The sequence below is a fragment of the Armigeres subalbatus genome, chromosome 3 (assembly GCF_024139115.2).
Source record: "Armigeres subalbatus isolate Guangzhou_Male chromosome 3, GZ_Asu_2, whole genome shotgun sequence".
Lineage (NCBI taxonomy): Eukaryota > Metazoa > Arthropoda > Insecta > Diptera > Culicidae > Armigeres > Armigeres subalbatus.
The window spans coordinates 149,139,388-149,152,216 of record NC_085141.1 but is presented as its reverse complement, the minus strand read 5'-3'; the positions used below and the strand labels follow the sequence as shown (position 1 = coordinate 149,152,216).

Genomic DNA, 12,829 nt, shown 5'->3' with positions numbered 1-12,829 from the left:
AATTGAGTCAAATATCATGATATAAAACGTAACACTAATCTAACAAACCTTCGAACGCTTGCAATTGTTTCCTTGTTTTTGAATTTGCGGAACATGCCAGTATAGTTGTAGGTTTTCAGGAACACTTCGGAAAATTCCTGCTCCTCTTCGGAAGATTCGTTTTGGTTCTTGCGGTGCTCCAACAGCATGTGGACCTCACTAATTAGCAGTGTTTCGGCGTTCTCAAATTCTACATTTTGGAAGAGGATAAAACGTTGAATTTCACCAATAGTCACATCACCTGTTATATACAATGTATAATGCCTAATCGCATATCTGCCCCATATGATACTTGTAATTTCTCGTAAAAAAATTATTTCATTTTATTTCCTCAGACCATTTTTGCCTTTCTCGTATACTGTCGATATACGCATAACTGTCCCATGCATATAGGAATTTTTTTCCCAAAGTATACGTAAAGGCTATATGATCGTTCCAAAAACATTGTGTTATTGTAGATCCAGTTGAAAACCGAACTGAGCTCTCGCGACAATCGCATTTTCTCACATTTCCGGATGTCGGATGACAAACTGCATCGCGAGTGTGCGCATCGATGCCATAGTCTTGCGCCATCATGTGCACCATTCGCAATGCAGTTGCTACATCCGGAAATGGGAGAAAATGCGATTGTCGCTTGAACTAGATCTACAATATATACCAATCAACTCAGCTCGATGAATAATTGTGGTGATGTCTGTGTGTGTGCACACCAAAAGTGCAAAAAGTCTAGCCCACTTTTTTGCCCTTCCCCTCAACCAATTAACTATAGTAACAAGTTGTGCGGTAAGACGCGCGGCTACAAAGCAAGACCATGCTGAGGGTGGCTGGGTTCGATTCCCAATGCCGGTTTAATCGGATTGGAAATCCTCTCGACTTCCCTGGGTATAAAAGTAGCATCGTGTTAGCCTCATGATATACGAATGCAAAAATGGTAACCTGGCTTAGAAACCTCGCAGTTAATAGGGGAATTGTGGGTAAAACCGACACTGCGGGTAAAACCGACACCACTTCAAATCTCTGATTTCAAGTGGTTATCGGACAGAACTTCGACACACTTTGAATAAACGTTTAATTTAATGTATTTCTAGTCATTTTGTAACTGGCGGAGACATGTAAAAGTCATAATAAACAGACAATTAGCATTGATCACCATTGAGGAGGTGAGTTATGTAAAATTTTGGCATCGGTGTGTAAGCTTTTTTGACAATAATTTTTTTGATTATCAGTATTTAATCAAACTCTGATCCATAATTGAACATCATTTTGTGTATGTTGTGGAAAAAAAGTTAACTTTTCTAATTATAAACATCCACATGTATCTCATCATTATTATGTTATCAGTTGGGGTAAATTCGACACCCGCCATCAAATCACGAAATACCTCTGTTTTATTAGACTCATCATTCGCATAATATAAGTCAAGTATTGGAAAACGAGGCGCCGGGGAATATAACTTTATCATAGACTGGTTACATACCTCATCATCATTGGGCGTGACAATAGGTCTAGGGGGTACTATTGAGTCATCAAGGAAAACCTGCAGGTCGGATAACAATAGCGCTCAAAGAAGAACCGTATTTTAAGTTTCTTTTGCTCTCAGATATATTCAATCCGTTCTCTAGTGTTGTTCTTTCGTGATCCATTTTTACTCCTGTAAACATGTAGCTTGTCACCTACGGAACTAGTCATTTTCATTTCTTGTCATAACTGCACCATACGCATTTATTTTAAATCATCATTATACACAACTTTTTAAAATAAGTGAAATTTAAATGTAGGTCAATATTTACAGTAGTTAGTAAATATGTTACTAAAATTCTTATACTCTATATATTTTTCACCCGACCCACTGAAGAAACTAAATAAAATATGATATGTGGTTTTTAAATATATAAAAAAATTCAGCCATCGTTTATGAGTGACCCCTAAACATGAATTTCGTACACAAATATTAAAATGAATGTTGTTAAACATTTTCAATTATGTTGCAACATCATTTAGAATTATTCTGATGATCGATTCCATAACGATTTGATGTGTCGGTTTTACCCTCATGTGGTGTCGATCTTACCCGCACCCCAGCTGGTTGGGCTGAAAGATGGACTGTTCGGGTTTTCATCATAAATCAAATTCTATCAAAAAATATTGTCCTGAGACCTCATGAACTGATGCATGAAGAGCCAAAGTATGCTTGTATGAAATTTCTGGACCGGAAATTTGCTTCATAGATTGGGGAACTATAAAGTTGCTTAGGGTGTCGGTTTTACCCACTTTTCCCCTAACTGTGGAAATGCTTAACGAACACTTGCTGCGAGGCGGCTCTGTTCTAGTGTGGGGATGTAATGCCAATAAGAACAAGAAGAAGGAGTTGCATTCGACGTAGAATCCTGTCCCATTGTTTTCTATTGAAAATTGGCTAGATCGAACCAGGGGCTTGAAAGTTAGGGGCAAAATACTTTTTCTCATAACTCGGACTCATAAAAAACGCGTAAAAAAGTCTAGCTTACTTTCTTTTTGCACCTCAACCGATTTCTTCGCAACAAATTCGACGCAGAATTCTGTAGCATTATTTAATATTGAAAATTGGCCGGATCGGAGCATGGACTCAGAAATTATGACCTAAATACTATTTTGACGTAGGGCTTACGTCTTTTTTTACTATACTGGGTGCCATTTAGATTTTTGGAAATCGAGAGCGTTACGCTGAAAGGGAAGATTTCAAACGTTACTAGCGGTTGTAGGTCATTTGGCCTAATGACGTTTGGCATAAGGCCGTTTGGCCTAAAGTCGTTTGGCCTAATGGTTGTTTGGCCTAATGGTCGTTTGGCATAATTTGAAAAACGTAAATTATTCTTTCTAGTAAAATATGTGAAAATCTTAATATTTTATTTAATGCTGCATTAGGAAATCCACATTACTATTATTGGTGTACAACAACATTATCCGGGGATCAGTACAAAAGGCCGAATCACAAAAGGCCTAACCACAGAAGGCCGAAAATGTTCTAGCATTCCACAAAAGGCCGAAAACCCAGAAGGCCGAACCACGAAAGGCCGAATGATACAAAAGTTCGAATCTCAAAAGGCCGAATAACACAAAAGGCCGAATCATTACAAAAAGTTTCAATCTTTCAATTAAGAGAACAAAGAGAAGCGTTTCCCGATGAAAACAAATCCTATCCTTCCCATGCGCTTGAAAGAGAAGGATGAGTAAACGTCAGCAAGCTCTATTAGGCCAAACGACTTTAGGCCAAACGTGGCACAATCTTACTAGCGCCTTTATCTTTTGATGGATTTTGAAGATTTATATATCAATCGGGGCCCTCCTTAGCCGTGCGGTAAGACGCGCGGCTACAAAGCAAGACCATGCTGAGGGTGGCTGGGTTCGATTCCCGGTGCCGGTCTAGGCAATTTTCGGATTGGAAATTGTCTCGACTTCTCTGGGCATAAAAGTATCATCGTGTTAGCCTCATGATATACGAATGCAAAATGGTAACCTGGCTCAGAAACCTCGCAGTTAATAACTGTGGAAGTGCTTAATGAACACTAATCTGCGAGGCGGCTCTGTCCCAGTGTGGGGATGTGATGCCAATAAGAAGAAGATATATCAATCGACTCGGACACTCTCCAGCATTTCGTCAATTTCATTGAAACTAAAGATTATTAACAACTAGTTGACCCGTCCTGCATAGTAGGCGAAAATGGGCTTGAACTGCCCATGATAAATTTCCATGCGAATCTTAATTTTAGTTTCTTACGATTTACTCAATCTAACTCGTGATTTTCGTATGTGAAAATATCATATAAACCCGGCGGAAACGATAACGAACATATCTGCTGAAGGAATGAAGAGAATCCATCCAGCCGTTTTCGAGTTTTGCGGATACGAACACACACGTAAAAAAATAACCTTATATGTTATGGCAAAAAAACATTCGAAAATACTTATACTCTTCATTATGCCACCTAATGAATGATCCCATATCAAAAAGCTAATAACATTCATAAGTTAATGAAAAGTATAAGTTTCGGAATGTATGTGACTAATGCGATGTATAAGTTTTTTCTTCTTCTTCTTCTTCTTCATTGGCATTACATCCCCCACTGGGACATTGCCGCCTCGCAGCTTAGAGTTCATTAAGCACTTCCACAGTTATTAACTGCGAGGTTTCTAAGCCAGGTTACCATTTCTGCATTCGTATATCATGAGGCTAACACGATGATACTTTTATGCCAATCCAATCCGAAAGTTGCCTAGACCGGCACCGGGAATCGAACCCAGCCACCCTCAGCATGGTCTTGCTTTGTAGCCGCGCATCTTACCGCACGGCTAAGGAGGGCCCCAGTTTTTTCTTATACATATCATTAAGCGCCTGCTTTGGCAAAAAAGTATTCGAAATCTTAATAATAAATAATATTTTTTTTTTACGTGCAGACCATTTCATTTTTATTATATAGACTAGTCGACCCGGCAGACGTTGTCCTGCATAGTAGGCGAAAATGAGCGTTGTGAACTACCCATGCAAAATTTCCATATGAATCTTTATTTTAGTTTCTTACGATTTACTCAACTTTAATCGTGATTTTCTCATGAAGAAATATTATATAAACCCGTCGGAAACCAAAACGAATTTATCAGCTGAAGAAATGAAGAAAATCCATCCAGCCGGTTTCGAGTTATGCGGATACGAACACAGACCATTTCATTTTTATTATATAGACTAGTTGACCCGGCAGACGTTGTCCTGCATAGTAGGCGAGAAAGCGTCCATGCAAAATGCTCATACGAATCTTAATTTTATTTTTCCCCCAACTTTACTCGTAATTTTCGCATTAGGAAATATCATATAAACCCGTTGGAGACTAAAACGAACATATTAGTTGAAGGCATGAAGAAAAACCATCCAACTGTTATGCGGATACGAACACAGACCATTTCATTTTTATTATATAGAAGATAGATAGAAGCATAAGAAGAAGATAAGCTATTGAAATTTTCAATTCTTGTCAAAGCCAATAAAAATTTCATAAAAAGTTTGTTTTCGGAGTGAAATGATAGCCTTTCGGTACAACTTTGTTGTACGAGAAAGGCAAAAAGATTTATTACAGTATCAGGATAAATTTGATAAGCTGATGTTATAAATTTGTTTAGGAAACCAACGAAAAGAGAAATACTTTCTTTTGTAATGAGTAATTTCGACCCACTAGGGTTAATCGGTAATTTGACAATAAGTGGAAAGATTCTTCCGCAAAATCTTCGTATAAGGAGTCGTCAAATTGGGACGCACCCATTTCAATTACTACCAGATTGGGAGAAGTGGCTGAAAACATTAAAAAACGCTTCTACACGGAAGAAAAAAAAAACAGCATTTGGCGTGGAAGCTTGGTTCTGTTAGTGATTGCATCCATTCAAATTTACGGGCTTGATTTATTGAATACAAGAAAGCTGCTTTCCGGCGCGCGACCCATTTTGATCGGGATTCCGCAAAGAGCGGTTTAACCATTTATAAGGCAGTGGCAACTATATTACCACCAACAAATTATATATTTTCTGTTTATTAACAAGAGCTCTACTTATTTCCCATGTAATGACTATAGTTATCGGAATTAACCAGACAAATCATTCCACGAACTAAGAGCCTAAGGCCATGCACCACTACCCTTAATTTTGAGAAAGAGCTATTAATATGTCTTACCTCAATAAGTTCAGACCTGGTAAGTTTTCCTATATATTTACTACCTAGTAATCCCCCAGATGAATTTGAGCCATAAAAATTGAAATGTCAATTTAAGAACGGTTTTTTTACGAACAGATGGTAAGTTTCGAGTGGAAGATGGATTTCCAGTTATAATTCGTTGAAAAATAACGACAAATATATACTTTTTTCCTATTGGTAATAATTATTTTGAATCTCATGTGTTAGATTATGGCGTGATTAGCGTGAAAAATACTTTGCCTTTCTTGTATATTTGGTTTTTGAATTTTTGACAAAACTGCTTGGGAAAAAAGTGCAAAACAATTTTTTTTTCACTTATGATGCGTTTTCCATCTATGACTCTTCGCTAAAAAATGTAACGTGCCTTTGTTTTGATTTGTTTTACCTAATTTTTTAAAATATCTTATTTATTTTTGTTGCATTTTTTCCCACTTGCAAGGCAGCGGCAAATAACATTCTCCGACATTGTCTGCGGAATCCCCATCAAAATGGTTCGCGCAGTAGTAGTAGTAAAATTCTTCTTTATTGTTTCATTTTCTGTTCTACAATTATTTTTTAACATGTACAGTGCTCGGCCGGCTTGGCCCTCCAACTTCAATTTTAAATTTTTATGTTTACATTGTTATTTAAGTGTTAATATGATATATCATGACGGCCTTTAGGAGGCGCTGGTTTGTTTTTTTTTTAAATTTGATAACCTAACTACTATGTACACTAATATTTACAATAAGAAATTTGATAACCTAGATTGGAACTAGTGCCCTAATTGGAGCCTGATCCGAATGCAAGCAACGGACCCTAAACTTTTCTTTACACTCACCAAAGCGTTCATGTAAGGTTTTTATTCCGGCCAGACGGTGGACCTCGGATGTTCTTGTCCTGGGAGGTGTTGAGGATCATCCTCAGGAATTTGTTTTGGACCCGTTGAAGTTTGAGGTGGTGGGTTTTAGCGCAGCTCTCCCAGACCGGCATGCCATATTCGATCACAGGGAGGATGATTTGCTTGTAGACAGCAAGCTTATTTTTCAGGGACAATGACGACCGGCGGTTGATCAAAGGGTACAGTAGTTTCAACAAGACGTTACACTTTGTCACCGTTTTGTCAACCTGTTGCCTGAAAATAAGCTTGCTGTCGAGGGTCAAGCCAAGGTAGCCGGCCTCGTTGGCCCATTCCACGGTCGTGCCATTGAGGATGATTTTACAGTCCCCAGGCGGAACAAGTTTAGGGATTTGGAGTGGGGAAAATGATGACCTGGGTCTTCGCCGCGTTGATACAGATCTTCCAGCTGGTGAGGTACTCTGTCAGGGCATCCAGGCCTCGTTGGAGTTTTGCCACTAGCGCTCTGATCACTCTACCGTTGTAGACGATGGATGTGTCATCTGCGAACAGAGACAGAATGCCGCCTTCTGGAGGTTCTGGCATGTCGGAGGTGAACAGATTGAAAAGCAGGGCCCGAGGATACTGCCCTGGGGAACGCCTGCGACGATGTTGTGCGCATTGAACTCGCTCCGCTGATTGAGACCCGGAATGTCCTTGCCGACAGGTAATTGTTGATGATTTTCACCAGGTAGCTGGGAAGATTGTAGCGTTGTAGTTTGTACACCAGGCCATCATGCCATACATTGTCAAATGCCTTCTCGACATCGAGTAAGGCCATGGCGGATGTTTTCGAGACAAACTTGTTCCGTCTGAGGACGTTGGTAACTCGGGTCAGTTGGTGTACAGTTGACCGACCGCGTCGGAAACCAAACTGTTCCTCGAGCAAGATGTTGAGATTTCCGGCAGACTCAAGTAACCGATGATGAATAGCTTTTTCGAATAGCTTGGATAACCCTGAGAGAAGGCTGATGGGTCGATAACTTTTGGGGGAGGAAGGATCCTTCCCAGGCTTCCGGATGGGATGACTTTAGCTGACTTCCAGGACGATGGGAAGTAGCTGAGCCGTAGACACTGATTGAAGATCAGCGAGAGGTGCTCAAAGAACGGCGCACTCATGTGTTTGAGCTCGAGATTCAGGATGCTGTCGAAGCCTGGGGCCTTCATGTTCTTCGACGATTTGATATAGGCCATCAATTCGTCAGTTGAGATCTCCAACTCCTCCGAGAAGTCGTTGGGAATCAAATGGATGTTGTTAGCATGCTCGTTGACGGCTGCTTCGTGTGGACTGACGATGTTCTGCCCAAGATTGTGTGAGCTGACGAAGTGACGACCTATTTCAGCGACCTTCTCTGCAGGAGTTATCAAGCGATCCTTAGAGCCATTATTGTCTAGTGGGATCAAAGGTGGAATGGGCCGAGGCTTGGATTTTAGAATTTTGGTCATTTTCCAGAACGGCTTAGCATAATCTGGGAGAGTGCGGATCTTATTCGAGAAATCGTTATTTTTAGGTCCACCATTCTGGCCTTGATATTTTTTGTGATTCGATTGCAGCGTGCCTTAAGCTCAGGCAGTCCAGTACGCTGAAACTGCCTGCGAGTGACATTCCGCAATCGAATCAAATCTTTGGTGAGTGTATCGATGTTTAAGGAGTTGCTTACCTGCCGAGCCGTCGGTACGTGTTGCTCTCGGGCCGCCGTGATCGCCTCCTCGATAGCGCACAGCTGGCGGTCGATACTTTCCGGCGTCTCCGGACGCACCTCGTAGTCGACGGTGTTATCGACGCACTGCTGGAAACGCTGCCAGTTCACTCGGTGGTAGTTCCGCCGTAACTGCTGGTGCCGATTGACCGAGGAGCCCAGTTCCGCCACCACCGGATAGTGATCCGAACTGAGCTCCTGGTATACAACCGGCTGCGAGACGTGGTCACTCAGGTTTGTTACGTAGAGGTCGAGCGTTGCGTGGGCACCGGACCGACTCAGCCGAGTGGGGAATCCGGGCTCAGGATCATGTAGTGGCCTTCCTCCATGTCGTTGCTCCAGATGGTGCCGTTTCGATTGCCGCGACTGTTGCCCCAGGCTTGATGTTTGGCATTCAAGTCGCCGGCAATGATATACTGGCCTTGCCTCCGCGTCAGCTTGACGATGTCCTCCGAAGGGCAGCCGATGATCCATCGCCGGCTTTGGCCTGCGTTGGACAGTACGCCGCGATGAGCGCGATTGTGCCGACCGAAGTGGTGATTTCGACACCGATGGCCTCGATGACACTGAGCTGGAAGCTTGGAAGCAGACGACAGTTGATGTTGTAGCGAAGAGCGATGGCCACACCACCTCCCCTGGTCGGCCGGTCGAGTCGCACGATGCGGAAGTCCGGGATGTTGACGTTAACCTCCGGTTTTAGGTGCGTTTCGGTGATGAACGCCACGTCTATTTCCTTCTCCTCAAGGAAATCCTTCAGCTCGATTGATTTGCTCTTTAGCGAGCAAGCGTTCCAGTTGACCAGGCCCACCCTAGCAGCCATTTTCAATGATGAACATGCCAAGTGTGAAGACCTGGTCGAATCGGGTTTTGCAGCCGCGCAGTCGATTGGCGAGCTGCGCGAAGATCGGCATCAGTTGCTCCGGAGTGTACAGCGGGGCAGATTCTTCCGGTGGACGGCTTCGTTCTCCGACTGCCGACGGAACCCAGGAGGAGGAAGCGGGGCCATTCGCTGGTGGATGGTGCCGACGATGCTGGAGCTTGGACCGATGCAGCTGCCGCTGCCAGTCGCTTGTGCGGCTGTAGCGGTGGGAGTATTGGAATCACACGACGGGGAGCCGGGATGGCTGGAAAGTTCACCTCGTTGATTACAGGAACACGGTTCTTCTTCGGAATGGTCCTGGTGGAAGCCTTCTTCCGGATTTCCAGGAACTCGGCTCGCTTTGGGCAGCCCTTTGTGGTGGCCAGATGTTTGTCGCCACAGTTGGCGCACTTGGGATCGGCCACCTCCATTTTGTCGCACTCGTCCGTCGGATGGGGTTCGCCACACTTGTTGCAGCGCGGCTTCATGCGGCAGTTCCTGGTGCCGTGCCCGAAATTGAAGCAGTTGGTGCATTGCGTGACATCGCGGTGCACTGGCCGATATCGCTCCCAGTCAACGACGGTGTAATTTATAACGCCAACCAGCTTCAGGTCCTTCCAAGTAGTGGAGCCGTGCTCCAGATGGATCAGGTAAAGCTGGTCGCGATATTTCCTCACCTTGTCGTGACGAGCGATCTTGTGGACGGCTACTGGCTTCAGTCCGCAACTTTCAAGCTCTGCTTGGAGCTCTTCCTCCTTCATGTCGTGAAGTCCTCGCAGCAAAGCCTTGAGCGGCTTCGTGCCGGGGTGGTCATGAGTGTAGTACTCATACTTGTGGACCTCGAGGAACTCCACGACGGATTGATGATGGTCCCTGTTGGCCGGCATCACTTTCACGCCCTCGCTGCAGAGCCGAAAAGTACATTTCAGCCCCTTAGCGATCAGCTGGCGAATTTTTGGGCGTAAATCCGGCGGATCGCCCTTCACAAACACGGGCGGGCACTTCTCCTTCCGCTCCGGTTGCACCTGCGGCAGCTGCGATTGCTGCTTCTTCCTCTTTTCGGCGGATTGCCGGCGTCGTCAAGCGGCAACGGCGAGAACACGTTGCTTTGCAAAAGCTGCTTGGAGGGTTACCCGCGCCTCCAAGAGCAGTGCGCTTAGGCACTTTTCCAGCGACCGAATCGGCCACCGAGTCTCCCATGACGGGTCCGGGAGAAAATAACGCCAACGCGACAAGCGAAAACGTAAACAGCGAAAGAACGAGAAAAAAAAAACACTTCGAAAAAATGCGCGAGCAAAAAACACGTCCGTACGTGTTGCTGTCTCGAACTGGAATCACCCGATTTTGAATGGTTCGCGCGCGCCGAAAAGCATTCTTATATCTGATGAAGTAATTCCATTAGCCCCGCCCCTTCATTAATCGTTATGAGTGCACATTATATTTACATCCATATCAGATCACAAAGGGGCGGGGCTAACGGGCTTAATTTATTACATACAAGAAAGCTACTGTTCGACGCGCGCGAACCTCAACGTCATTCCAGTTCGAGACAGCAGCACGTACGGACGTGTTTTTTGCTCGCGCATTTTTTCCATGTGTTTTTTCTCGTTCGTTTGCTGTTTACGTTTTCGCTTCGTCGCGTTGGCGTTATTTTCTCCCGGACCCGTCATGGGAGTCTCGGTTGCCGATTCGGTCGCTGGAAAAGTGCCTAAGCGCACTGCTCTTGGAGGCGCGGGTAACCCCTCCAAGCAGCTTTGCAGAGCAACGTGTTCTCGCCGTTGCCGCTTGATGACGCCGGCAATCCGCAAAAGGAAGAAGCAGCAATCGCAGCTGCCACAGGTGCAACCGGAGCGGAAGGAGAAGTGCCCGCCCTTGTTTGTGAAGGGCGATCCACCGGATTTGCGCCCAAAAATTCGCCAGCTGATCGCCTAAAGGGCTGAAATGTACTTTTCGGCTCTGCAGCGAGGGCGTGAAAGTGATGCCGGCAAACAAGGACCATCATCAATCCGTCGTGGAGTTCCTCGAGGTCCACAAGTATGAGTACTACACTCATGACCACCCCGGCAAGAAGCCGCTCAAGGCTTTGCTGCGAGGACTCCACGACATGAAGGAAGAGGAGCTAAAAGTTGAGCTTGAAAGTTGCGGATTGAAACCGCTGGCCGTACACAAGATCGCTCGTCACGACAAGACGAGGAGAAAACGCGACCAGCTTTACCTGGTCCACCTGGAGCACGGCTCACCGCGACGTCACGCAGTGCAACAACTGCTTCAATTTCGGGCACGGCACCAGGAACTGCCGCATGAAGCCGCGCTGCAACAAGTGTGGGGAACCCCATCTGACTGATGAGTGCGACAAAATGGCCAAACAAATGACAAAAGTGCGACAAGGTGGCCGATCCCAAGTGCGCCAACTGTGGCGACAAACATCGGGCCACCACAAAGGGCTGCCCAAAGCGAGCCGAGTTCCTGGAAATCCAGAAGAAGGCTTCCACCAGGACCATTTGTAACGTTTTACGTTTTTGCAATCAATTTGTGATTAAGTCAAAATAAGAATTTATGACGTTTTTCTCTTTTTAAGTAAAATCATAAATTAAAGTTATTTGGAATTAATCAAATAGTGAAACATTACATTACGTAAATAACTTGCAAACCGGACGAAAAGAAATTTGAATTTTTATTTGTATGTCGATTACGAGGTTTGTGTCTTGACTAAATTATTATCCAAATAGAAATTGACCATGTACTGTTGTAGTGTTCTCATGTGCTTGTTTTTATCGACTCACCGAAGGCGCGCACTCTTTGTCGCCATTACAAATTTATTTGGCGCAAATTTAAAATAATTGACGACTTTTCAAAAGGATAAGTTTCTTTATAAAATTCAGACAAGAACTCGATCATTTCGCTAAATGAACGGCTGGTAATCAGAAGTGTTTGCGAGTAGGCTACGAAGTTTTTCAGTAAATTAAGTTGAGTTTGGCTAGTTTGACTAATAGGTAAAGTGTGATTGGAGTGAATTATTCTGTGTCTATTTTAATCAAGTTTCTAAAATTAACAGTTAACGTAGCAGACGTCATTAGGACGTGTTTTTTGAATTCCGCGAACACCGAGTTAGTTTAGTGAAACGTACAAAAAGGTAAAACGAATTTAAATGTTTAATGTAAAGTTTTGTTAATAAAACGAATTCGCGTTGGACTTTCCAGCGCATTGCGCTTTTTGGTACGGGCTGGATTTCGTGTATTCGACCGGAGTCGGGTACGGGAATACGTGTGGCGTCTACAGGGCCCGCCATTTCGTCCAACGGACATCGAGAGCTCGAGCGTGCGTTAAGGCCCGCCTGTAAAGGTAGTTAAACGGAGGAGGAGTGAAGTCGCTCGTCTAAAAGCGAAAACTCGGCGGTCGCCAATCAACCGCCGAAGGTAAGATCCCCAAGCCAATTCCCGTGGATCAGTCCCGAGAGTGCGGTCATTAATCGTACGCTGGACCGAACCTGAACCAACCGTTAATAGTCTTCCTTTAGTCCTCGCTCGGTGAACCGGAAAGGTACGCGAAGCCGGGTCGTTAGGGAAAGGAAGCTACTAGCTTGAGGGAACGGTTATTCCGGACCACTCTCGATTCCGAAATCGGAAGCCTTCCGTCCA

At 44.3% G+C, this 12,829-nt stretch overlaps 1 protein-coding gene across 1 annotated transcript in view; it reads right to left on the bottom strand.

Moving 5' to 3' along the window:
- The window catches only part of LOC134226752 (DNA-directed RNA polymerase II subunit Rpb4), a 101,357-nt gene that overhangs the window by 599 nt on the left and 87,929 nt on the right, over window positions 1-12,829 (bottom strand). Inside the window, exon 2 of the mRNA XM_062707722.1 lies at window positions 49-229. Coding sequence (XP_062563706.1) covers window positions 49-229 — 181 coding nt within the window. The remainder of the gene's footprint in view (window positions 1-48; window positions 230-12,829) is intronic.